General features: G+C 33.5%; 5 protein-coding genes, 1 long non-coding RNA gene and 1 other non-coding gene across 8 annotated transcripts; 3 read left to right on the forward strand and 4 right to left on the reverse strand.

Annotated features, from left to right (window-relative positions):
* Positions 1-407: 407 nt before the first annotated feature.
* LOC108193911 (autophagy-related protein 18b) lies at positions 408-6256 on the forward strand. Of its 2 annotated transcripts, none has more exons than XM_017360762.2 (11): positions 408-639; positions 784-857; positions 1511-1584; positions 1685-1794; positions 2458-2549; positions 3454-3566; positions 3681-3800; positions 4129-4274; positions 4657-4770; positions 5331-5396; positions 5996-6256. In XM_017360762.2, exons 1-11 carry the CDS (start codon positions 581-583, stop codon positions 6117-6119), a joined length of 1092 nt encoding a protein of 363 aa, XP_017216251.1. In that variant the 5' UTR covers positions 408-580; the 3' UTR covers positions 6120-6256. The 2 variants fall into 2 exon arrangements, with proteins under 2 accessions (XP_017216251.1, XP_017216250.1); XM_017360761.2 differs by having other exon boundaries at positions 438-639; positions 4126-4274.
* A 2269-nt stretch (positions 6257-8525) lies between these two features.
* On the reverse strand, positions 8526-9583 carry LOC108194750 (uncharacterized). Its single transcript, XM_017361689.2, has one exon. It carries the CDS (start codon positions 9487-9489, stop codon positions 8548-8550), a length of 942 nt encoding a protein of 313 aa, XP_017217178.1. The 5' UTR covers positions 9490-9583; the 3' UTR covers positions 8526-8547.
* A 747-nt stretch (positions 9584-10330) lies between these two features.
* Positions 10331-13092, reverse strand: LOC108193228 (small ribosomal subunit protein uS3y). The gene is made up of 6 exons (XM_017359805.2): positions 12936-13092; positions 12696-12843; positions 12417-12588; positions 11037-11091; positions 10811-10942; positions 10331-10670 (listed from the first exon to the last, which is right to left on the reverse strand). The coding sequence occupies exons 1-6, from the start codon at positions 12963-12965 to the stop codon at positions 10464-10466; spliced, it is 744 nt and encodes a 247-aa protein (XP_017215294.1). The 5' UTR covers positions 12966-13092; the 3' UTR covers positions 10331-10463.
* A 5024-nt stretch (positions 13093-18116) lies between these two features.
* On the reverse strand, positions 18117-20154 carry LOC108194751 (uncharacterized). Its single transcript, XR_010285288.1, has 2 exons — positions 19915-20154; positions 18117-18828 (listed from the first exon to the last, which is right to left on the reverse strand). It is a non-coding gene; the product is annotated as an uncharacterized LOC108194751 (transcript).
* A 2338-nt stretch (positions 20155-22492) lies between these two features.
* LOC108194753 (uncharacterized) lies at positions 22493-25601 on the forward strand. Its single transcript, XM_064081997.1, has 10 exons — positions 22493-22837; positions 22928-22981; positions 23060-23104; positions 23197-23301; positions 23386-23526; positions 24251-24361; positions 24449-24559; positions 24639-24761; positions 24893-25185; positions 25260-25601. The coding sequence occupies exons 1-10, from the start codon at positions 22825-22827 to the stop codon at positions 25599-25601; spliced, it is 1338 nt and encodes a 445-aa protein (XP_063938067.1). The 5' UTR covers positions 22493-22824.
* LOC135147683 (uncharacterized) lies at positions 23727-24153 on the reverse strand. Its single transcript, XR_010285411.1, has 2 exons — positions 23895-24153; positions 23727-23792 (listed from the first exon to the last, which is right to left on the reverse strand). It is a non-coding gene; the product is annotated as an uncharacterized LOC135147683 (long non-coding RNA).
* On the forward strand, positions 25568-26358 carry LOC108195673 (uncharacterized). The gene is made up of 4 exons (XM_017362649.2): positions 25568-25720; positions 25803-25924; positions 26005-26086; positions 26193-26358. Exons 1-4 carry the CDS (start codon positions 25605-25607, stop codon positions 26221-26223), a joined length of 351 nt encoding a protein of 116 aa, XP_017218138.2. The 5' UTR covers positions 25568-25604; the 3' UTR covers positions 26224-26358.
* The last annotated feature ends 401 nt before the right edge of the window (positions 26359-26759 follow it).

A 26759-nucleotide genomic window follows, 5' to 3' on the forward strand; every position in this document is an offset into this window, starting at 1 on the left:
TGTATAACCAAACACTGTAATCTAGATGAGTTCCATGGAAGTGCAAGTTACTGTGTTGGGTTGCAGCGTACCAAACGAGACCTAAATCCGATTCCCACTTTTTATAACACTGTTATCAATATTTTATCTTTATTTCATGATATTTATATTTTTATCCTTTTCCCGCAATTTTAACATGTGTTGTTGGTTTTTCGGAAATTTCAAAAATTAAAAACTCGTAGAACTATTATTTCATGGTATTAATTTTTTGTTAAACTTTTGTATTTTTATTCTACTCCAACACTAATTTGTTGTTGGAGTGGATTCGAATTAGTAAAACCCTGTATTTGTCGCAAAAATTTGGCAGTTTATTTGGCCTTGACGGGTTCTAGTTTATTTATTCTCTGGCAGTGACAGTTTATAATAGTATCATCGTTTTCAAAACACAAAGTAAAATAGCAGAACTTAAATCCCCAAAAGCTTTCTCGTGTCTTTCTTTGTCCTTCTGTCATCCCCTTACTCCAGTATACATACAAACTAGAAAATATATATTTATATATATTTACAGTATATTTGACGGTGGGTTGCTTTCAATTCAACCATGGCAAATTCTTCAACTTCTAACCCAATTCTCTGCGCTTCCTTCAATCAAGATAACAGGTAATAAATCACTTTTCTATTTCTCTTTGACAGATTTTAATTTGGAGTTGAGTTGGGTGTTTCTGTTTTTTAAAATTGTAACCCTCTTGTTAATTTTACTATGTATGAGATGAAAAGATTAACAAAGCTTTGATTTTTATTCAGCTGCTTTGCAATTGGAACGAGGGATGGCTTCAGATTATTTGATGCTAATACAGGGCGCCTCCTTTATGAAAGAGGTTCAAATTATTTGTTTGAGCATTAAATATACTTGTTTACTATCAAAATTTCTTTGTAAAAGACTCAAGGCAGCAATTACAAATCAAGCTTGATTTTATAAAAATTTGTAAATTATAGGTTTGTGCCATTGCTCCGCAAAGAACACTCTTTATACAAGAACTACTGTAGAATCTAACCTAAAATTTCATTTATGTTCTAGTTGTAAATTAGTTAAGTTTTCATTGTGAATAATAATATAATCTAGCAAGGACTTAACAACAAATTTGAATTAAAGGTAATATGATTTCTAAATTTCATTATTCAGGAATATGTATATTAGATTCTATGTTGTTTCTATGCAAGATTCTGTAATATTTTACTATAATAAACTTAGATGAGATTCAATGTTAGATTCGATATGTTAAGCTTAATTGTTGTTGGAAAAAGTGATTTTAATCTTACAAATCGTCTTTATATGAAAAATGAAGTGTTTATATATGGGTGTTCTTTATGGAGTGCAATCATATATGTTGTTAATTTTAAATTTGATAAATGAGATGTTTTCTGACTGTGTTTATTTGGCAGATTACTGTGTATAATATTGATTTTATAATTACTACATGGCTTTGGTAAAAAAATTAAGAGTGAATACATTTTGTTGTATGTGTTTCAGCTGTTGGGGCCTTTATAATTGTTGAGATGCTTTTCAGCTCAGATTTTCTTGCTATTGTTGGAGCTGGAGAACAAGTATGCTACTTTTATACTCCGAGTTTATAAAAATTAACCTTGTGCTGTAACTGTACACTTTTCCTTCGTTACTAATTCTTCTGTAATTTGAACCTTGCAGCCCTCTTTATCGCCACGTCGTTTATGTTTGTTTAATACTACCACTGGAATGGCACTCCGAGAACTAAATTTTTTAACTTCAATTGTTTCCGTTCATTTAAATAGAAAAAGGTAATAATTTGTATATTTGCACCATCAACATCAATACAATTAACTGTTTGGTTTGCTGATCATGATGAGGTTTAGATTATTATATACATTATGGCATACACTCGTATTTAAGGAACTATCAAAAATATCAACAGTGTAGCTAATATACGTTGGATTTGAGGGTCGTGATCATTTGAAGTTCCATACTTTGGGTCTTGCTTATCAATTTTTTTTTGTATGCATTGCGTGCTTCTTCTTTCTCTCCATATACAAGTTCAAATTAATACTTGGCAAATGTTACCATGCTTCTGATTCAGATAGTGCTAATGTGTGGCTCATCATCTAGTATAGCTTACCATGCTACTAAATGTATGTTATATGCCTTCACACTAATCGTGTTATGCATGATTCTTGGTTTGATGCTCTACCAAAAACTTCAACAAACAAACTTTCCCATAGTGCAGTTTGTTGGCATTAACATCAAAATAAAAGGAATAGCAGGGCTCTAATGCAGCTTTTTGACATTAGATCCTAATCCGTTATATTTCTGCAATCTTAGAGTGCTAATCCACATTTTCCATTAAAATATGGAATGTGTTCAGTAAGCACTCTAGACCTTCTAGACGAAAAAGATTTAGTCAATTTCAAATATTTAATATATGTATATGCTGATGATGCATGCAGGCTAATTGTAGTTCTACAGGAGAACACGTACATATATGACATAAACAGTCTAGCTATCTTGGACACAATTGACACGGTACCAAATTTTAAAGGTAACTTGGTTTACAGTTTACTTGATTGTATGCATAATGTGTAGTGTAGGGACTCTTTACTGGACTGATCTATTATATTTTTCTCTTTCTCTGTGTGTACTATTTTATAATTCACAATAATAACATAAAGCCACTTAGTCATATCTTTAAACTCTCCAAAGGATTCACTCACAAGTGGATAAGCCCCTTAAAACTTGATATATTGTTTATGTGTGATCCCGTTAATAGAATTATTTTCTGTTCCAAAATCTAAGCTTACTCACAGTGGTTTTGAGGCAATAGAGAAAGGACGCGAGATAATCATCAAACATGTAAATATATAAAATCTGATCAACCACTCAAAGATTAGCAAACATAAACTCACTGATCAGTGAGCATGTATAAGTCTCAGTACATAGCTCAAAAGAATAAATGAATGTCGATGAATATGTAATAAAGATATTTTAAAGGAGACCTTGATTGAACAAACAATTTGCAGAATTTCATGAAATTAGAAAAACAATATTCTCATTCTTCTTAGTGATCTACCTCTTATGATGGATTTCCAGACCATGTATTCTGCTGGAATCCTTTATTTATGTCAGCATCATTACAAATAAAATAATATGATTGTATAGCTGTATATCAAGCCAAGCTTTTGCTGGAACGTAAAATATACAACAGCTGGCCAGTACCCAGTTTCCCTTTAGTTTTATTCTGTATTCCTGTGTTACCTTACACTGACATTCATGTTAGCATGTGCTAATAAACGACATGAAAGCATGTAAAATTTGCTTATTTAATGATAGTAACAGTATAATACAATATGAGATACTTTTGCCAGTAAATTACACAAAGTTGTGGTCGATTTACTGGTCCTAAGTTGTACTAAAGTCTGTTGTTACTACAAATTGTTTGTTTGCAGGACTTTCTGCTTTTTCACCTAGTTTGGATGGCTGCTTCTTGGCTCTTCCTGCAAATGCAACAAAAGGATCTGTGTTAGTTTACAATGTCATGGACCTCCAGTCACACTGTGAGGTTGTGCTTCATAATTATGTCCCTAGATAGATGTCCATGAGTTTGTGTATCTTTATCAGTTAAAATATCTCCTCAGACCAATGCTAAAATCTCTTTACTTGATTGGGCACACAGATAGATGCTCACAACTCGCCATTGTCTGCATTAGCTCTCTCTTCAAATGGAATGTACATAGCAACTGCATCTGAACAGGGGACCATTATTAGAGTTCATCTCATTGCAGAAGCTACTAAGGTGATCCCTCCAGTTTGTTTCATTCAGACATGAATCTACAGCTATAGAATTTACAGCTACTTAAGCATGCAAGGCCAAGGATAATTTACTTTGTAAACCACACAAAAGATCACTGGATTAGTTTCAATTAAAGTGTAACACAGAAGTGGTGTACTGCATTCATTCCCCAGCCTCGCTAGTGTTCACTTGCATTAAATCAGTTACTATATAGGAGTACCATCGTCTGTGTGTGTGTTTGTTCGATCGTAACCTCGTAATATTTTTAGTTGTCAGATAGAGATTCTTTATATTTATTCTTGCATGATTCCCAACTATTTTTATTTAGCAGTCTTATAGCTTCCGAAGGGGTACATACCCATCAACTATATTTTCCTTATCATTTGGTCCAGCCACGGAACTTCCAGACATACTTGCAGCCACGAGTTCTTCAGGTTCCCTGCATGTTTTCTCGCTTGGATTAGCTATAAATCAAAGGTGATGCCTCTATATTCCAATATCCCTTATAGCAGATTTTTATAAATGATAATGTCCCAAGTTGGATGTAATACCTCTCACTATTATAGGCAATCACGTCTGCACCATAGCAATTATAATTGACATATTAATCAGTATGTGATCAGTCTCATGCTGCTCTCTTTATGATTTCTCAGATCTGTCTTTAAATATTGTGTAGTGTAATTCCTTTGTTCTAGATCGTGGTTGTTCGCTCGTGGAACTTTAACGTAACCAGGAACTACTATAAGGATGCTTAGTTATAACCACCTTTAGGCTTTAGCTTACACCTGCAGCTCATCTGATAGATTCTAAGGTACAAGTATTTATACTTCTCTGAAAGTTCAATTTCAATTTTTATCAGAAGCAGAAGATCAAATAGCTTTCTCGGGTCGTTCCTACCTCACTCTGTCAGCGATTCACTAGACCCAGCTCATCATCGTATTCTTCACAATGCTGTTCCAGCTGGAATTAGAAGGTAAAAAGGAATTTTTTGAAGAAACACCAAATACTACTTAGTTGATTTATGATTGCGGTAATTGAGTAATCGGGTGTGTGTGTGTGTGTGTGTTTTGTTTACTCTATTCTAGCTCCTAGTTCCTGCATCAACCCCACAAGTAATTCTATTTAAAAAATGAATCCTGATATAGGAGTCGCACTTAAGTTGTGTGTGTGTGTGTATTTTGTTTACTCTATTCTAGCTCCTCTGTTCCTGCATCAGCCCCACAAGTAATTCTATTTAAAAAATGAATCCTGATATAGGAGTCGCACTTAACTTGACATACTATTTTAAATCAAATAATTGATTTCATTATGGTAACCTATACTCTAAGAATTGTGATAATGATGAATTTATTTCATTTACCATAGTGTTAAATATTTAAGGATATTATCCTCGACTGCACCAAATTCATAATAGTAATAATTATTAAATTACTGTTCTTATGGTGAAGATTACAGATTGGAATTATATTGTTCGCGTGTTTGTTATCTTTGTGTATTACATAAGTATTGAGGATTCACGCATTTGTGTCACAGTTATGCAGTTATTCGGAAGGTAGAGAAAGTTGCAGACAGGAGTCCATCCGGAGCCTCGGTTTGTAGGTAACTTAAGTTGACATTCTGGTCAGCTCTTCGTGTTTTTGTGCCATATGTTCATTTTTTGGCATTTCTCTCCGACTTCATGTTCATTTTATTGTATTGACACTTTTTTTATTGCAATTTGAATCTCAGTAAGAGGTCTATGGCTTTAATAAATATGACTCATAAGTGTCTTATGTAGCTTCTTACCATTGTCTTGTGGGCATTTTAGTTGTTATTTATAAACAGAAAGAACACTTTAAAGAAAGAACAAAAGAAAGAACAACAAAAAAAAACTATCATAATGCTTTATTTTTTCTTAGAACATGATATGTTAAGATTAGAATCATAAAGTCAAACAACAATTAAGCCTAACATATCGAATATCATCCAAATCATAAAAATCAAATGTTATAGAATCTCGCAAAGAGTCATCATAGAATCCAAAATAGAATCTTATATATATATAGAGATATATATTGCATGATGAATTTTACATAAAATCATGTATGTTTAATCCATATTTATTGTTAAACCCCTGTTAAATGCCATATAGGTTATGAATGGGTTATTTTTACTTGATGAATTTAAATATATGTAATCATACTTTTCTGTTGTTTCAGAGCCACCATATCTTTGATAACATATAATGGATACTTCCTGGAGTACATCTTAAATATCAACCAACACGGCGAATGTTCATGGAATTTGGAACGTGAATTTAATCTTTTAACACTTTTACCGTAGATATCCACCAGCTGATTTTGGGACACCTCTTATACTCCTGGGTTGGAGAAAAGTCATGCATTCCGATTGTATGTTTCCAGAGATAACTAACAGGGGGTTATCATATATTCAAGTTAGTTGTTTAAAATTTAAGACTATATATTTATTCTACTTTATATAAAAATCTGTGTAATTATAAGTTACAAGCTGTGCGTAAATTAAATTTATCTGCTCTAAACATTGTTTTAGACTATAGTCATTTTAAAGTGGCTTGGAGGGAAGAAAAGATGAAAGGTTTGGCAGATCCAGGCCAACGATGAGAATAAGTCTTGCGATACAGGGGAAATCATAGTATGAAAGATATTATAAACCATGGGAATTTGCAAATCTTCTCTTTTTGCTTCTCAATAATGAGAAGGGTTCAGCCATTGAATAGATAAATATAACTTCTTGTTATCACTATTCATATATTATTACTTAACGGAGTATTATCAACTGATCAGATATCACATGTTCTGCAATGTGCCAATGTGCAATGTTTTACAATAATACTCCCTCTGCCCCTCTCATTTCTTTACAGTTTTTTCACACTGCTCGACACGCATTTTAAAGCGCATATAAAACATAGTTCTATAACTTATTTTTGAAATTTTCTTTTTTTGTATAAAAATTTAAACATCAAATTTCTATTTAGAAGAAAAAAAAGTTCAAAATAATTTGTCAAACTACATTTTAGGAGAGCGTTAGAATGCGTGTCAAGCTCCCGTCTCCGATGTAAACAAATGAGGGGGACGAGGGAGTACTTTTAAGCAGAACAGCACAACACATTAATTTTCAAGGCACTACTTCTGAAGTCCACGCCCGCCTTGAATTAGCCACTTACCACAATGGCCTCTTTCGAGATAGAGCTTCTGCAAATGGGTTATACAGATGATGATGCCACCATATATATAGAAAATAACACTTACAGGAAGGAGTTAGAAATGATAGAAAATTGGATCGTTAAGAGCATCTCTTTTGAAACAAGATCTTAACTTTACGTTCAAAATAGGTGAAAAATTATTACTCCACTATGTAGCGGCGGAATTGCGACGATATTTGATGTATTAACATAGGTTATATATATTATTATTTCGTAAATAATGATTTAATGGACTGTTCTAAATGATCTTAAGAGCATATCTGAGAGTTTGTTTTTTTTTTTTTTGCCAGAAAGAGAATGATTTCATTAATCAATCTACACCACCTTCCCGCCTTTATCTACACCACCCAATGGATTTGAATTTGAAGTTGCTGAATTATCTCCAGTATCTTTCAAAATAATTTGTCAAACTACATTTTAGGAGAGCGTTAGAATGCGTGTCAAGCTCCCGTCTCCGATGTAAACAAATGAGGGGGACGAGGGAGTACTTTTAAGCAGAACAGCACAACACATTAATTTTCAAGGCACTACTTCTGAAGTCCACGCCCGCCTTGAATTAGCCACTTACCACAATGGCCTCTTTCGAGATAGAGCTTCTGCAAATGGGTTATACAGATGATGATGCCACCATATATATAGAAAATAACACTTACAGGAAGGAGTTAGAAATGATAGAAAATTGGATCGTTAAGAGCATCTCTTTTGAAACAAGATCTTAACTTTACGTTCAAAATAGGTGAAAAATTATTACTCCACTATGTAGCGGCGGAATTGCGACGATATTTGATGTATTAACATAGGTTATATATATTATTATTTCGTAAATAATGATTTAATGGACTGTTCTAAATGATCTTAAGAGCATATCTGAGAGTTTGTTTTTTTTTTTTTGCCAGAAAGAGAATGATTTCATTAATCAATCTACACCACCTTCCCGCCTTTATCTACACCACCCAATGGATTTGAATTTGAAGTTGCTGAATTATCTCCAGTATCTTTCAAAATAATTTGTCAAACTACATTTTAGGAGAGCGTTAGAATGCGTGTCAAGCTCCCGTCTCCGATGTAAACAAATGAGGGGGACGAGGGAGTACTTTTAAGCAGAACAGCACAACACATTAATTTTCAAGGCACTACTTCTGAAGTCCACGCCCGCCTTGAATTAGCCACTTACCACAATGGCCTCTTTCGAGATAGAGCTTCTGCAAATGGGTTATACAGATGATGATGCCACCATATATATAGAAAATAACACTTACAGGAAGGAGTTAGAAATGATAGAAAATTGGATCGTTAAGAGCATCTCTTTTGAAACAAGATCTTAACTTTACGTTCAAAATAGGTGAAAAATTATTACTCCACTATGTAGCGGCGGAATTGCGACGATATTTGATGTATTAACATAGGTTATATATATTATTATTTCGTAAATAATGATTTAATGGACTGTTCTAAATGATCTTAAGAGCATATCTGAGAGTTTGTTTTTTTTTTTTTGCCAGAAAGAGAATGATTTCATTAATCAATCTACACCACCTTCCCGCCTTTATCTACACCACCCAATGGATTTGAATTTGAAGTTGCTGAATTATCTCCAGTATCTTTCATCTTATCCAGGATTCTTTCAGTTTCATTTATGTCTTCATTGACTTCCGAGATTTTAGCTCCCTGAATTACTCCATCAGCCAATTTTACGGGATTCTGTTGTTTGGAACTTTCCCCTGCGTCCGCATACGCCTGGAAATCCTCTCCTCCGTTACACAGCCACTTTGCTCCGATCAACTTAGTTTGTCGTTTCAAGGGAGCTCTCATCCATATGCCATACGGCTTGACAATTTCGTTTTCTAGTTTCTCAAACAATTGATTACAGAACTTCTCAGAGTGACCCAATAAACCGCAAATGAAACAAAAGGTAGGGACGTTTTCATACCTAAACGTAATCCAAATCCATTCTTTCCCTGACTTTCTAATCTTCATCCGGCGTTTTAAAGGTTTAGATAAGTCCATTGTAACTCGAATTCGCATATACTCCCTCCATACTCCTTTGAAATTTGTTGGACATGAACATACATACTTACCAATTTCATTTCCCACTTCTGTAATTATTTTCTCTGACATAAGCCCTGGCTGGAGGTCGTGAATTTGAACCCATAGATCAATACTGTTTAGGGGGATACACTTGGGATTGATTCCTTGCTGCATCCGTGAGATGATGAGTACCTTCCTGTTGAAACTCCAAGGACTACCTTCAATCACCCTTTTTATATCGAGTTCATGATAGAACTGGAATTGGAACAGATTAACATCCAATTCTCTGATGTGTACGCCCTTCCCTGGTCTCCATAACGCTGCTAATGTTTGTTGCATCGCCTGAAAATCGATTACTCCTTTCGTAAGAAAGCGTCCCACCAGACACAGCTTTGCATCACTGACTAAAGAAACATCTTCTTGTAGGATTATGTTGTTCATGGCTTGACTCTTAATAAGTTCACATATACGAATGGGAACTACAACTCTCACAATAGTTTTACTCCTTTATTTTACATTTATTAATATATGAACTCAAAACGAAGAAAAAATGATAGACAGGTAGAAGAAAATTAATATTTTATTATAAAAAATAAGTTGAGAGCCATGTGGATGAGGATGCTCCAGAAGAGAGAATAGATCTTTGGAAACTTTATTTCCAGGACTTTTTTACTGCTTGGAGACCCTAGGACCTTTTTTTCTGCCTAGAGACTCTCTGTTGGAGATGCTCTGGCTGATCCTAATTTCACGAGAGCGTGCGATTAGTGTTCAAGTATGTGTGTGTGCCCGAGTAGGGCTTAAGTGCGCGCGCGAAGATTTATACTTTTTTCTCCTGCTCTATGACTTTTTTAGGCCAACGTTTAAAGAATATTTCTGTGAAAGATATGTATGGCACACCCATACATAAACATCTACTGTTATTTCAATTTTCAATTTAAATGGGGGTCATTTTAACTTTCCAAAGGAAACACTACTCACCTATGCATATTCCTGTGCATAATGTAACAAAGATATTTCCATATTAAAACTTCTTTATAAATAAAAAGGGTTTTGGTACAAATGAGGTGGCTTTATCGAACACAGCTCCATTACCATCAGATCTGTATTTCAAAGATCTGGATTGAAACTTGTTTTTTTAAGTATCCGCTATAATTTTCCGTACCCTTGAAATATAGATCCGACGCCCCTGGAAGTGTGTGTTAAATAACCTGTCCCTAACAACCAGTTGTCAGGGACCAGGACCCAAATAAAAAATAGCAAGTCAAAAAACATGCAGGGGACCTGGAGAATAAAAGTTGTGTATAAAATAACAGTATGAGATATCAAACATTCCCACAAACTAATAAATAACAGCTCAAAGAACACTAGAATCTGCTCAAATTATATCATGGTTCACAACTTTGATAATCAAAATTTTAAACTACTGGGATCTGCCCGGGAATGGGTGAAGGTCCCAGATCTATGTCAGCTGTGGGCAGCACCGCAGTAGCAATAGGTTGACGATATTCTTCTTCCTCTTTTGGTGGATGAATAGTCACAAGGTCGGGAAGAGGAGTCATTGGACCCTGCTTTCCTTTGGGATCCCAGGCAAGCATTATCTTGACCTTGATACCGAGGACTCCCTTCATTAAACATCCATAACAATCATCAGAAAGAAGATAATTGTTACAAACAGACCAAGTTATCAAAGGGGCACTTGACACTGGTATGCCACTTCAATAGATTTTTGCAAAAGAGAACAAATAAGCTTTGCAAGACAGACCTGTCTTAGAAGTACGTGTCTCACAGCTGAGTCAATGTACTCCTTCACTGGCTGACCGGAAGAGATCATGTAACCATCCTTGAACTTCATGGACTTAGCACGCTGAGCCCTCAGCTTCCCACTAACAATGACCTAGTAAAGCAATAGAAACCTTATAAATGAACACAATCAAAGAGATAATATTACGAGGCAGGGAATCAGGAACATGTCAATTACAGATACACACCTCACAACCCTTTGCTCCACTCTCCATGATAAATCTCAGGACACCATAACAGGCCCTGAAATAAGTTGATTCCTATTTAGTTACAGGCCAAATGACATTCAACTAAATAACAATCAAAACTGAACCGATTATGACAGGTCAAAAAACTCGACATCAAAAGATCTGCATAAAACTCATGGCACATAACAGGCTCTTTTATGAGACATCTCAATAAGAAATAACACATATTCTAAAACAAACTGCCCAATCAAAAGAAACCCAGGCCTAGAAATAACCAGTCTGCTTTATAGATGACAGGGTGCAAGGGTCAATGATGCAGCACTCCAGGTCTTTACAATTCAGTCAGGACATAACAATTAAGATGTCTATTATAGCAAGATTTATAAAAAATCTATATCACCATCAGAGATGTAATTCAATACAATCATGTCAACAAGGAAATTATATATACAACACTCATATCCTCAACCTTACATTCTCATATGTATCTTAAAAACAAAACAAATCCAAGCATAATTTAGTAAGCAAAGAAGCAGACCATCCAAAAAGTCATGGGATGGCATTGTCTATAGCCATCTTGCAACAAAAATCAGGTAAAGATATAAGCAATCTGCTTTATAGATGGCATGGTATAAATTCCAAGGATGAAGCACTCCAGAAACAGCTTAACAACTCAAATAGACAAAGAGCAGCGGGTAAAAAAATGTAAATTGCCCCTCCATAACCAACTCTACAGTCACTACACAAGGAAGCAATGTATTTTTAATTGGCTCGTAGGAGGAGGAATTAGGTTATTGTTGTCACCTTCCGACACAAAGTTGGTACCAAACTATTCCAATTTGCTTTGTAGGTGACAAAGCTCAGCACATAATGCTGTTGTATATATGTGTTAAACTTCTTTGTTTTTCTTTCTGTCACACACAAATCGATGTATTATGGTTTAAGTTTGCAGTATTTGTGATTAGAAGATCTTAAACAAAACCTTTGAGAATTTTTAATGCAGCAATTGCTCGACTTGATCATTGCAAATTACTAACAGAAGGTAAATATAAGATAAAGCAAGTTCATTGGGGTGAATATCAAAATAAATCAAATTCATATGTATCTGTTATAATGAATGAACATATTCAAGCAAAGAGATCAAGATGATTCATGTAATAATAGTGTAGATCCCGCTGCAATAACCCTCTCTACAATTGCTAGAGCAATTATTGTATTTCAAGAGTGTCATGGCAAAGAGGAATAACATTAATGTTGTCACCTTCCGACACAAATTTGGTAAATAAAGGTTCCAAATTGCTTTGTAGGTGACAATGACACAATGTGATGAAACATAGCATATAAACGGCAAAAATCAACATAAACACAAAAATAATTTACCTGCGGACAGCAAGTCCTCCGAGAAGCTTGTATCGGAGAGACTCAGCCTGAGCAATAGCACAGAGACCCCTGTTATTAACCTTCTCAGCGTAAAGCTCAACGCTATTCTCAGGAAACTTAAACCTCTTCTGTACAACAGAAGTGAGCTCCCTGATTCTCCTTCCTTTCTCTCCTACAATGTGTATCACAACTCAATCAACAATTACTGAACAAACACCATATCAATCAACAATTACTAAACAAACACCAAATTAATCAACGAACGAAAAATAACAATACCTAGAACATTTTGAGTGCGAGTAGCGCGGATGATAATCTCAGTGCGCATCGGCGTAACCCTAACCTCCACACCGGAGTATCCATCCTCAGCTAGCTCTCTTGTCAACACTTCGTTCAATTCGGCGAAAAAAACTCCGTCAGCGACGAACTGCAATCACTTATAAACGCACAGTGAATACAATATAATCGTATTTGCCGTGTTTGCGTGAGTGTGATAATAATATAATCGTTTTCAGTTACCTTTCTCTTCTTGCTCAATTGAGTCGCCATTTTTTTTGGATGCGTATAGGCGGAAAGTATTAAATCTGATTTGTGCCTAGGGTTTTGCAGAGGAGTGTGGGCTGGGTATATATGGTGTTGGGTTCAAGGTTATGCTTTCATCTAACGGCGTAGTCATGTTTTAGGGTTCGCTTTAAACGGCTGCGATTCTACACCACTTTTGGGCTCGTTACTTGAGGCCCATGCCAAATTGGCAAGTTAACCCAAAGGGCAAGGACCTTGGCATCACAAACTTACAGTCACAGTAATTCTAACTTTTTCCCCTTTTTTTGCAAAAGCCATCATAGAAATCCAAAAGCATATTTGCGAGGAAACTCACCAAATAATCATGGATAGCACAAGAAAGAGATTTCTTCGGAAGTTTAATATTTAAACTCTTGTTTCTGAAAATATATTAAAAAAATTATCAGAAATACGAACTCCACAGACCACGGCATTTCCGTGCATTAAAATTTTAAAACTAAATATATTAATACATTAAGTACTAAAAATAATAAATAACATTTAATTTTTGAAATATAACTAACTGTAACAGGGGTGTTTGGCCGGGTTTAATAGCGTTTGAGTTTATAAGTTGGAAACACTTATTTGTACCGTTTGTGTAAAATTTCAAAAAGTACCTATCGAAAGTTGAGAATAATAGCTTTTATTTCATGACTTTTACTTTTTTTATCAAACACTTTAATCACTTATAAGTCTTAAATTGCTTCGGACTTCTACTTCACTTTTTTACTTAGACTTAATTACCAAAAAAACTATATAACTATAGTGTTTTTTTCAATTTAATCATAATAGTATATTTGTTGCAGGATAATGCAAGTAACTTTATAAAACTTTATTCTAAAAACCCAATGTCACTAGTTCATAACCATGGTTAAGTTAAAATTAAGGTGGATGCCACATATATTATCAAGTTATTAATTAAATTATTTGGTACATGGGTTTTATTAATACTTTTACTATCTCATTAACGGTCAAAATCCTAATTCACATTCTACATAGATGCAGAGCGTACTAAAACTTATGTTCGAAAGCAACGATGTTAGTTTGATTTTTTGAAACCATCGTCTATCAGGTATTGTATATCGATTATTTTTCATGCGATTTATATTAATTTATATCGAATTGATAATTTTATTTAAGAAAAATAGATTTTTCGCCACCAAACTTATTGTGTATTTAGAAACTTAGCACTAAACTATCATTTTTTTGTCACTGATGTTAGATTCGGATTTGATTATTAACACTATATTATTCTTTTTAGTATTATTAAAATATTGTTGTAGTTTGCAATATTTTGGTGATCTGAAAACGAGAGTTTGACACGCATTTTAATACTTCTAAAAAATTTAGTTTCATTAATTATGTTTTTCTAAATAAAAATTTATTATTTGAATTCTCATACACAAAAAGAAATGTAAATATAGCTGACTTTTTATGTATGTATAATAAATTATGTAAAATTTTAAAATTAAATTAAAAAAATTGATGTCTTGTGCTGCATGTGACATTCATGTCAGCTATGAATTAACCATGGTTAGAGATTCATTAAAATTGGGTCATGTCAAATTGATTTTGTATTACTTAGTTGCATTATTCTGCAACAAAAACAGTTTTATGGTTAAAATGAAAAAATCACATAAGTTTAATAATTTTTTTGGTAATTAAGTCTTTTACTTAAAGTAAAAAAAAATATTTTATACTCACCCAAACGACTCTGTAACTTACACCTTTGTACTACACCTTGGAGGTTCTCCAAATTTTACATATCGAAGGTTCTGCAAATTTTGCATAACTATAATTTTATATTATTTTAACTAACCATTTTAACTATTCACCTTAGAGCAAGTCCAAGAGTGTCTTAATAGATGCCTTATAAAAATAATAAGATATGATGCCCAGTAGTTTAGGACATCACTTTTATACATTCACTCCAACAACAAGCCTTATCTACAAGTCCTATTATTAAAATATTAATATTTTGAATGAAAAAGTAGAGGGAAAAGTAGTGGGGAGAGAGAATGATAATATTTTATTATTAAAAATGAGATGAGGCTCAAGTAGGTGAACTCTAAAAATAGAGATGGAGTAAGTTGTCCTAGTAATTTAAAGCATCACTAGGACACTGTTGAAGCAATATTTTCAATCAAATGCCTCAAATTATGACTTTGAACATCATTTGAGACAGCTGTTTGACTTGCTCTTAGAGATACTTTTAAGAGCAAGTCCAAGAGTGTCTTGGAGCAAGTCCAATAGATGCCCTATATCATGTCCTAAGTTATAATTAAGGGCAATTGATGAAAAAACTTAATCCAACATCAAGCCCTATTTTTGGGACACATCTCTCTTTGCTCTATTCTATATTTTATTATAAATTCTTATCAACACTCTTTTTCTCTCTCTACTTTTATATTATACTTTAATGATGAAAGAGGGTCTTTTATAATAAAATATTAGACATTTTGTGAGAATAAGACACATTGTTGGAGTTCAAATAAGTAAAGTATGTCCTAGATTACTACGACATGATATTTTATATTATATTTGGGGCTTGAAGTAGGACACTCTTGGACTTGCTCTTAGTTGAAACCCTAAATATAATATAAAATATCATGTCCTAGTATTTTTAGACATTCTTTACTAACTTGAACTCTAACAATGTGACTTATTCTTACAAGATTTTTAATATTTTATTATTAAAGACTCTCTTTCATCATTAAAGTATAATATAAAAATAGATAGAGAAAGTGAGTGTTGATGAGATTTTATAATAAAATATGAGATAGGGCAAGAAGAGATTTGCCTCAAAAATAGGGGTTGAGGATGTTGTCCTAGTGATATAAGGCATCACCAGGATATTGTTGGAGCAACTTTTTCCATCAAATGCCCTAAATAAGAGCAAGTCCAAGAGATGTCCTATATGATGTCCTAAGTCATAATTTAGAGCAAGTCCAAGAGATGCCTTAGAGCAAGTCCAAAAGTGCCTTAAAATCATGTCCTAAATCAAAATTTAGGGCATTTGAAGTAAAATGGTGCTCCAACAATGTCCTAATGATGCCTCAAAAGACTAGGTAATCTAACAAATGCCTTATTTTTGAGGCACAATCATGCATGCCCTAAACCATTTCTATCAATAAAATATTAGTTTACTCACATTCCAACACACATTTCTTCTCTTTCTTTTTCACTTCCCTCTAACAATAATTCAAATATACTATTATTTAAATAATAAGGCACAATAATAAGACATATTGTTGGAGTTGTTATATTAAAATGATGTCCTAAATCACTAGGACATAATTTTTTATTATATATATAGGGTACTTGGTAGGACATTGTTGGACTTGCTCTTATATTAAAATGATGTCCTAGATCACTAGGACATAATTTTTTATTATATATACAGGGCACTTGGTAGGACATTGTTGGACTTGATGCTTAATATATCACTAGGACAAGCCCTTCAAGCCTTATTTTTGAGGCACATGTTTGCTTGTCCTATCCTAGATTTTATAGTAAAATATTACCCACCCTCTTTTTATCTCTCTTCCTTTTATTGTCCTTTAATGATGAAAGAAAACTTTTAATAATAGAATATTAATTATGTAATGAGGATAAGACACATTGTTGGAGTTGAAATTAGTTAAATATGTCCTAAATCACTAGGACATAATTTTTTATATTATATTTAAGGCATCAACTAGGATACTCTTGAATTTGCTCTAATAATATATGACGGGTATCTCTTGGACTTGCTCTAGGTGGCTATGCCCTCTAAAATGCTACTCTTCCCGTCGAGTGAAGTAAAATTTGAAAGCCAAACTAAACTAAGTTTGACTAATACTCCCTCCGTCCTATTTTACATGTTCATTTTGCTTTTCGAGAAGTCAAATTAATGAATTTTTGACTAAAAATTACAAATTATCTACTTATTATTTTTAAAATCTGAAAGTTGCATACTAAAGCAGACAAAATATACTTTCTAATGATATAATTTTTATTATTTTTCTCAATCATCAAATACATGTAAAGTTCAGTCAAAATATAGTCAATTTAACTGGTCAAAAGTCAAAATGGACATGTAAAAGGGGACAAAGGGAGTAATTAATAGTTATTATTACACACAAAAGTTATGGAAAAATGTCATGAAAAGGTATTTTGGATTTATTATCGGATAATATTTTTAAATTGATAAAATTATAAGCAAATAATGCATAATTTGTAGTCAATTTTTTTACTTTAAAGATTTATATACCTCTATTATTTTAGTACGAAGGGAGTACTAAAATAATGTAATTAGATGTAACAAAACCATAATTTTGAAACATAACAGAGATAAGAGGGTAACTAAGATGTCATTGAACGTGTGAACCAACTACTCCGTGTCCGATTGTGCGTGGAAGATGAGACTTAACTATCCGAAAGAAAGAATGCATTGATGATAATTCATAAAAAGACAATCAAGCACCCAATGAAAAGAGGGAACCTTAAGAAAAAGATAAGCATTTTGTAGTAGTAAGTAGTTCAGTTGCAAGTAAAAAAGAAAGGTCTGAGTTCGAGGGGCCCTAACAAGTTGTTGGAGGTCACTATTCAGAAATACCTGTCTGTCTCATGAAACTCTGTAGTGGCTTTTGTCTTTCAACTACCCAAACCTACTTCTTATTCCCCATTCTCACTTGTTATTACATAAATTTCCTTTTCAATACCATCCATTACATTTTCATTGGTTTAGATTTTAAAACAATCAAAAAACATAGTAATATTATTAGTCAAAAGCCCATCATCATCTCTTATCTGAGATTATGTACCTGTGGCGGGGTGTGATTGGAAACACGTAAAATGATCCGGGTGATACCGGATACTTCTACTCAAAACTATTTGTTCATATTTTTTTTGGTTTGTCCAGAGTTGGGTCCGGGATCATTTTATTCGGATATAAACCCATCCATTTCTCCACATAATACTGTCTTTGATATGGAATTATTACATTTGTAAATGCAAAGACAGAAAGAGTTCTGAATTCTTGGTAAAGTACTAAAATGGTAGTATATCTGCCACCACTCTAGTTCTCCTATTAGAATATGGGAAAAAGTAATATGGGAATTTCGCCAAAAGTAGAAGAAACATCATTCGAACAAATAATGGAGAAATTTAATGGATTACCTTTTCTGATAATTACGTCCTTGTTGTTCATCAGATACATTATAAAGAACATAAAGAAGCCTGAAACTGATTTAAAAACATGACTGACTTTCAATTAGAACCATATTACAGATATGCAATAGGACAGACTAGAGCGATTATTTCAGTGAGAAATGTTACTAAAGAAAAGACTAGAAAGTCCATCAAGGAAGAAAACTGTTGCACAATGTAATCACATAATATCCCAGTACCTCGAGAAAATTGTGCATTTTATCATTTCCCTTCCACCGGTTACAACATTAACAACAGAAAGCTTTTAGACAGGCCTATTTCGTTTGTTAGTGCCTTTGCTATCAGACCTCAAACCGCCACTTGAATCTCCGTCGGATGAATCCACAGATTTGCTAACATTGCTGGAAAGATCGGAATACAGATCAACCACCCTCCTTATGTTGTTATTCAGCTCTCTGATTAAACCGACATTCCGGCTCAAATTATCAGGAACTTTTGATTCGTGATTCTGATTAATCTCATTGATTAAGAGCCTGTTTTGATCCAAGATGTTTTGAACTTGACCAAAACTCTTTTGAAATGTCTGGACTACCTTGCCATCTACTTGATTAGCGTTCCGTAGGCCCGAGAATGTATCCCCTTCCATTTGTGTCTCAGTGATGGACTAGTGAATGAGATAAGTTTCAGATCAAGAACACTCCTGCAACAAAAAAGAAAGAATTCAAATTGAAATAATATTTAATAATATTATAAGAAAAAGATTCAAAATATACTCCTACCTGTACTTACTGTACTAATAGAAAACCAGACAAGACATGATAAGATTTGGAATTGTGTTTTAAGTACAATTTATGCACAAGAGACAAGGTCTGAACTATAAAATCACAACCTCAACTTGTTTGGTTCTTTCGCAGAAGGATCACAACACACATGTCCTTAAGCATATCTAATTATAAATCTATAATTAACTCATATAACCACCAATATTATTAATCTTACCAATACAGAAATAGAGATTAAAATGCCTATTATTTGAACAAGAGAAAATGTATAAAAAAAGGAGATTCCATTTTCTATAAATGGGCTACTTTTAATTAGTACTGAAAAATACACACCTAAAGGCTAAAAAAGCTCAGATTGTGAAAAGAAGAATCTCAAGTCCTTTTATAACTTTTTTTTAGGAAAAAAAAAACAAAGAAACAAACAAAACACAGCTGGTCAATAGACTCAATACTCAATAGTGCTGAGAGAAGAAGCTTAAACTTAAGAGTATTATCACTTATCAGAACTGTGAATACAAAGCAAATGAAAATACAGACACATGCACATCACTTCATCATGTATATCTGTAATCTTACATATATGCATGAATGTTTTTATATTAAATCAGAGAATAACGGGTGGACCCCATCTAGTTAAGTTCTGAGGTTCTGGAAATTGAGCAAACAAGAATGAAGAATATAAATATTACAATTGCTTGCCAAAAGCAAAAAGGCTAAAGAAAATCTCAAGCACAGGCTGCACAGAATATTAAGAAATTTAAAAGAAATATATAATTGTGTAATAATTACTGAAAAAAGAAATCTCAAGTATAACAAGTGGGAATTCAATAATTGTAGGAGAGATTTTGCGATTCTAACGAAGCTATCAACTTGGAAACCAAGTAGAACCGAATAAATGACTGTAATAAAAGACACAGATATACAATCACAATAATATATATATACATGTATGCATACTGTACACATACGAACAGCTAATGTGTTATAAGTATACAAAATCGTACCTTAAAAATCTGGGAACATTTGTCCAGGAGAGAAAGAAGATGAGGGCTTGAAACCAATCTAAGATATGTTTAAAGACTCAGTTGTTCTTCTGAAATCTGGATTTGAGAGAGAGAGAGCAAACAGTGTTTTAGAGAGAGAAGAGTGTCTGTATGTACTAAGATTTGGCATTCACATCCAACCCCACCCTCTCTATCTTTCACAATAAACATATGTATATATTTTAATACTTTATATTTCCACTTGTCGTGGAGTCCTCTAATTAATAATTTAGTATTTTATGTGTCATCTATTTTAATAAGTCGATTTGTACTTGCACAAAGAAACGTTTTGGAATATTTACGACGGAATTGGTTTATTAATCCTTTCTATTGAAATTTTAATGGATATTTTCATTCATGAAATTTGAATATATTCAACACAGATTTAAAAAAATTATCAGAATCTTGAGATATTTAATCAAGATTTTAAATTATATTACAAAATCTGATAATATTTAATCAAAAGTTTGAATTATACAGTAAAATCTGATGGTATTCAGTTGGAATTGTTTAGAAATCACTAAAATCTTATGATATTCAAATGATGGTGAATTTTTTTGAATTTTATAAAATGATGGATTTTATGAGATTTTTCATTGTATTTCAAGATTTTTAAATTCCACTAAAAACATTGTGCTTAAATCCTAAAAAAATCTATATCAGATCTATGATATTCTATCAAGAATCCACATAAAATCAAAATCAGATACAATACATTAAAATCTATAAATTAAAAATAATCAATTGAAATCTCAGTTGAATACACTCCCTAAGAGTATGTTTGGTTGAGTTTAGAGGTGTATTCAACTGAGATTGTAATGTGAATTTAATGGATTGTATCTTATTTTGATTTCATGTGGATTATTGATAAAATGTTGTAGAGTTGATATAAATTCTATTAGAATTTAAATAAAATACTTAAAATCTTATTGATTTACAACATAATTTAAAATCTCAAGATTCTGATACATTTTAGAATCCAAGTTAAATATATTTGGATTTCATGAATGAGAATAAATCTTTTAAAATCCCAGATGAATACACCGCTAAAATTATGACCCATGACATAACGTGAGTCCATGTGATAAGATAGAGTCTAGAATGTTATTGTGAGTAATTTTGATTTATTAATGATAAGAGTTATTAGAAATGTAATAATAAAAATAAAAGTGATTTATGAATGAGTTATGATTTATCAGTAATTTTTATTAAGAAAGTAAGATTCTTGACCCGGCTCGCTAATAAGCTCGACGAACAACCAAATTTGTTCGATAAGCTTAATGAGTCAATCCTAATTTTTTAGATGTCTGACTCGACTCGAACTCCAGTTCTGCCTATTAAACTCGAACTCGACTCGATAAGCTATATATATTAGAAAAAATATATTTTTCTATATAATTTAGATAAATAATGGATTAATAATAAACGGTCATTTAACTACTAATATGATCTCCCATCACCAATACAATTTTTAAAATACAATAATGCATCTGCACTATTGCACCAGAGATGATAAACTGTCGAACTCATTAATAGGGATGGAAACGAGGTCACTTCGAGGTCGAGAAGTGCTATCTCCATCTCCAAATCTCGATCGAATCGGTTCGCTAAGAACTTGAACTCGACTCGGTTGTTACCGATCTCGAGTTCGAAAAAAAATGATAAAATAATCGAGTACGGCTCAACTCAATAAAAAAAAAAAGACTCGGCTCGAACTCAATAAAACTCAACCTGACTCGATTCGTGAGTCCTATTTTTAACTACATTATCGAATCATTTAAATTAACTTATGTATTAAAATTTTAGAAAATATTTATCTAATAAAAAAATAAGATCTATATACATAAAAACCAGTGCAATTGAATTATTTCTTACATTTTGAAGGAGATCTATTAACTAGTATTTCATCCTGATATTATTTCTATCTCACATTCGAGTCCTTTGACTCTTGCTAGATTTTTTATGAACAAAAAATCATTTTAGATGATCTGCATGCTATTTTTATTTCTCGTGATACATTGACCAATCTGTTCGAGCCTCCGATCAAGTTTGTCCTTGATCTAATATTGTTTAGGACTCTTTTATAATGTCCAAATGTGTATTCTTCTTCTAGCTGGCCATACGAAATCGCTTGAACTAAAGATAGAATAAGGTTGTTTGAGATGCATTTTGATCCTCAATGTAATGTGTTGTGTAACGGGGGCTTGGAATCTCCTCCCTCCGTCCCGCCAGGAAGCTTACGTGCACTGTTGCACACATTTTGAGACTCTCATAAAATATAATTTTATAACTTATTTTTAATTTTTTTTAAAATAAAAGTTTAAACTTTAAATTTTTTTCAGGATTTTTAAATATATATATATAATGTAAGTATATTTTATAGGAGTCTTAAAATATGTGTCGAAAAGTAACGTAAAGAATCTGGTGGTGAGACAGATCACGGATGGAGTATTTATTATTTTCTATTTATTCTTTCTTTACGGTCTTACGCGTTGACAGTCCAGTTCAGTTTGGGATGGCTTTTAGTGCTGTCCAAAATAGAATTGGGCTTTTCATTATGGGCCCGTATGCCCTGAAGCAATCTATATCTATATTATTCTTAATGCACGCTGCCAAAGCCTCCTATTTTTACCCACTCTTTTTACCCGTTACAAAGTAACCACCTCCGACCCGATATCCCTGTTTTTGAATAGCCCTGTTTCTGAAGTCAAAAATTCCACTCTGCCTACATACACGCTTTCTGTTACTTATTCCCTCTCTGCTTTCTTTTCAAAATCAGTAAAAACCGCCAGGACAAATCAGATCACTCACCACACAGGTAAGGCTTCGCTAGATCATCTATGATGTTATAAACTGCAAGGCCAATATTCCATGGAGAGGCCAGGTAAGATTGTCAACGATGATGATCATCATTGTCTTCTACTATATATCTACCAGGGCTGCGTAGCATGATTCGATCTGTGTATATTTGTAGGTAATGTTAATAGCGAAGAACACAGTGCACACGATTCTGTAAATGAGTCTACAGGTATGTTTTTGTTTCGTCAGCCAGGACACGAGTTTAAGATATTATTCAAGAAGGTATTTAACCATGGTGATGCAACAGGACGCAAACGCTTCATTAGGACAAGTGATGATGAAAATGAGTCTGGTATACTCTTATTTACGCACCAGTTGCACACCTGATGTTTGGCATTTAGACATTTAGAATTTTGTTGATTAAAACATGCTAATTTACGTTAGGTGCCAAACGACGTGGCGGTGGGGCAGCTCTTCATGATTTCTTGCAAAAAAGGATGCTTTCAATGGCTTCTTCGAAGGACAAGACAAGGACGGAGTCTAATTCAGGTAATGGCACACTCTCACCTTTCAAGTTAACTAATGAAAGGTGTGAGGGTGTATGATCATGTGCTTCTCTTATGTCATCCGCAGGTTCTGAGTTCACTCTTAGGCAACCACTCGGAAATATTGACAGCAACTCACGTGGTGTTCAACGACAAGTATCTATGCATGAATGTGTCCAGGAGGGAACTCACAGGCAGCCGTGTATCACTCAAAACTTTACAACAGGAGGTAACCGTGTATGACTATTATTAATATCGAAAAATACCTTCATCCAGGCTGATTTAACTCCTAAGTTCTTCGTGTTAATTTTTTGATTTCTTATACATATTTTGCATATACAATATAACAAATAGTAAGCATATATACTTGCATTTTAATCTTAAGAACTTAGGCATTTTTATGTTTCAAAATGTGTTAGAAGCATTAGCTGCACAAAACAAAAACAATAACCAACTTGGAATTGTATCCCCTCTAACTGTGCTGCGCCACCACAGCTGGATGACAACAATAAGAATATATTCAACAGCAGCGAAAATTTACAGTTACTCCACTGTAACAGAGAGCTGGAGGTGAAATATAACATATGAAAAACCAACCTTTCCATAAGCTGAAAGTTTTAGAGCAGATGTAACAAGGTAGTGCGTTATATCCTCTTTTACAGCCTTCTCAAATCTGAAAATATGGATCAATCAAATATGTAAAGCTAATTATTTGATGGAGAAAGTCACAGTTACAAGAATCAATTTTTGCAAATAACTAACAACTCTACAGATTAAGGTCCCTACTTATATAAGAGAGAGTACAACTAACTAAAAAGAGTAGTGCCAAAGAGTAGTGCAAATAAAAAGGTCTTTATTATTATTATTATTATTATTATTTTTATTATTATTATTATTATTATTATTATTATTATTCTTGGGTTTTTATTATTATTATTCTTGGGTTTTTCCAGGTTCTGACTCACAAAGGCAGCCACTCGGAAATATTAACATCAACGCACGTGGACAGCAGGAACAAGCTTATGTGCATGGATATATCAGTAAAGAAACTAACAACCAGCCGTGTAGGGAAAAATTGAAAAAACTCATTTTCGTTTTTACTAATTTCTTATACCATCATGGTATTATGCACTAACATTCCACGGTTTCAGGTGGTAGCCGCGTTGTTCATCCTCATGTTCAGGACAAAGCATTCAACGTGAGGACAAGCAGTGACAAGGAGAACAGTCCTTCATTTGCGGATGGAGTTGCTAATTCAGAGGGTGAGCTATGAAATATATAGTTTTACTTTAATGTTATTTTCTCTGCGCAGATAAATGAGACTTCAGCCCTTGTACACAGTTATTAGTTCACCCGCAGTTCCCAGACGCAGAGGAAGAGGCCCCGGAATAGAAAATATTTTTAAAAAAAAACTTGCCAATGATTCTCAGAATATATCAGGCCAGCACACGTTAAAAGATCGAGGTATCACTCCCTATCAAAACATCCTGGATTATCATAAATATAATATATATTAGGATGCCTAATATGATACACATTTAGCAGCCTATGTGCATTGTATTTTATAATCGACAATTATGAGTACGAAATTGCAGCTCCAAGGCAACGAGGTCGTGGTCCTGGTGTCAACAATTTGATAAATTCTCGAGAAACTTTGAATAGCCCTAACAAAGAGCCACCAGCTGGTATATTTTTTGGCAGGCTATTTTTTGGTAGGTCAGCCAAAACCGATCATACAGGTTGGTTCATGGATGCACACGATCATCTCGCGGTTGTGGATGGAAGCAAGATGACATGGAACGTAAGGGTCCGTGTTACAAGAATATGGCCTTCGACAATACCAAATGGTGTCATAGTCAGATGGAACTTGCTCCTGTTAGATTCAGAGGTAATACAAATAAATTTCTGTTGTCCGTGACATGAAAACAATTTCTAATATTTTTGTATTTGCTGTAAATCCAGAACACTCACGTGCATGCATCCACTACCCCTGAAATATGGATTCAATTCCAGAATTTAATCAATGAAGGAGTTGTGTGCATGGTTAGGAATTTCAGTGTCATACCTGCCAATGGCATTTTCCGACCTGTGCTTCACCCACGCCAAATAGCATTTACAGAGGCGACCCTAATCAATGTTATTCCGGAAGAGGAATTTACAATTCAAATGCACAGGTTTGAAATTATTCCACTGGAAGACTTGCAGGAACATGTTGTTGAAGGAAATCCAAATTGGCTAAATGAATTCTCCATAGGTCGGTATGCTACCATAAATCTTTTAATCATTTCCATTCTGTATCATTAATCTATGTACTATGTTGTAATAGATGTAATGGGAATCGTGGAAGATCTTGAACCAATCCAGGAATTCCAGACAAACCATGGTCCAGTAGAAATTATAAAATTCACAATATATGATGGAAGGTATAATTTTGGCCTATTTACTACTGTATAAGTGCATAACTTATAACCTCTTACTGTAACATCTTTATAAATATGAAATCAGTGTTAGACACAAAGTGCATATATCGGGACCCTTCAACCCTGACGCGTTATCGTTGTATGACGATCAATTTGCAAATCCCAAGATTGTCATAATGGCAAGCACAAGAATTTCTGAGTTTAGAGGTAAGAGAAGTTGCTACGTTGCAAAAAATTAAGCTTTAAAGTCTTTACCTTTTGTGCTAAATCATCTATATCTTCTACAGGGACTATTAAGATAACTAATCTTTCGTCCACCAAGATTTATGTGAACCTTGAATGCCCGGAAGTGACAACGTTCAGACAATGGTAAAATTATACCAAGTTTTGTCTTTTTATATTATGAAACAAATCTATTATTTAATGTGATGGATCAAATTTGTGTTATTTTTCCCATATTATATTCTATATGTAGGTTGATCAATGATGGCTTCATGGAGTTTTGACCTATCATTTGATCTGAAGAACTAGATGCTAAGTACGACATGGGAGCTAATAAGAACTGGGTTGCTGTGAGGCAGATTTGTGCCGCATCATTCCTTGATTCAGATTATTGTTTTGGGTTTCATCCTAGGATTTTCTTTCTGTTAAAAATGAATTCTGTTCATCCAGTTAGGCTTTGATTTCATAAGTTTCTTTTTATCAGATGACCTCATTTGCTTTATTATTTCATTAGACTATGTCTGCTTTATAATTTTCAAAGAGCATGATTGCATTTTTTATTTGAGATGTATAGTCTGAAGGATTTTTTATAAAGCAAGATGATTTTGACAATGTGAGTTGAATTTCACTTAGATTTTATTCATGTTTCTGGGGTATAATCATGTACATATGTATATCTAAAAGTGGTGTATAGTCTTATTGTACAAGAGAACAAACATATGACTTAGTAAACGTGGTTGAGAATGAATATACATCATTGAATAGAGTATTACTTTAGTTCAATCAAGATCCATTGATACGTCCCAAATGTCCATTCACC

The sequence above is a fragment of the Daucus carota genome, chromosome 7 (assembly GCF_001625215.2).
Source record: "Daucus carota subsp. sativus chromosome 7, DH1 v3.0, whole genome shotgun sequence".
Taxonomy (NCBI): Eukaryota; Viridiplantae; Streptophyta; class Magnoliopsida; order Apiales; family Apiaceae; genus Daucus; species Daucus carota.

What these genes read in the sequence shown, in the direction of transcription:
- LOC108193911 (XM_017360761.2), top strand. Translation starts at nt 581, where the DNA reads ATGGCAAATTCTTCAACTTCTAACCCAATTCTCTGCGCTTCCTTCAAT. An exon ending in GCGCCTCCTTTATGAAAGAG is followed by an intron (nt 858 to 1,510) that starts GTTCAAATTATT and finishes TATGTGTTTCAG; the next exon opens with CTGTTGGGGCCTTTATAATT. An exon ending in GTTCATTTAAATAGAAAAAG is followed by an intron (nt 1,795 to 2,457) that starts GTAATAATTTGT and finishes TGATGCATGCAG; the next exon opens with GCTAATTGTAGTTCTACAGG.
- LOC108194750 (XM_017361689.2), bottom strand. Translation starts at nt 9,489, where the DNA reads ATGAACAACATAATCCTACAAGAAGATGTTTCTTTAGTCAGTGATGCA.
- LOC108193228 (XM_017359805.2), bottom strand. Translation starts at nt 12,965, where the DNA reads ATGGCGACTCAATTGAGCAAGAAGAGAAAG. An exon ending in AATTGAGCAAGAAGAGAAAG is followed by an intron (nt 12,844 to 12,935) that starts GTAACTGAAAAC and finishes AAGTGATTGCAG; the next exon opens with TTCGTCGCTGACGGAGTTTT. An exon ending in TCGCACTCAAAATGTTCTAG is followed by an intron (nt 12,589 to 12,695) that starts GTATTGTTATTT and finishes TACACATTGTAG; the next exon opens with GAGAGAAAGGAAGGAGAATC.
- LOC108195673 (XM_017362649.2), top strand. Translation starts at nt 25,605, where the DNA reads ATGTACTATGTTGTAATAGATGTAATGGGAATCGTGGAAGATCTTGAA. An exon ending in TTCACAATATATGATGGAAG is followed by an intron (nt 25,721 to 25,802) that starts GTATAATTTTGG and finishes ATATGAAATCAG; the next exon opens with TGTTAGACACAAAGTGCATA. An exon ending in GTGACAACGTTCAGACAATG is followed by an intron (nt 26,087 to 26,192) that starts GTAAAATTATAC and finishes TTCTATATGTAG; the next exon opens with GTTGATCAATGATGGCTTCA.
- LOC108194753 (XM_064081997.1), top strand. An exon ending in TGATGATGAAAATGAGTCTG is followed by an intron (nt 23,105 to 23,196) that starts GTATACTCTTAT and finishes AATTTACGTTAG; the next exon opens with GTGCCAAACGACGTGGCGGT. An exon ending in AAGGACGGAGTCTAATTCAG is followed by an intron (nt 23,302 to 23,385) that starts GTAATGGCACAC and finishes TGTCATCCGCAG; the next exon opens with GTTCTGAGTTCACTCTTAGG.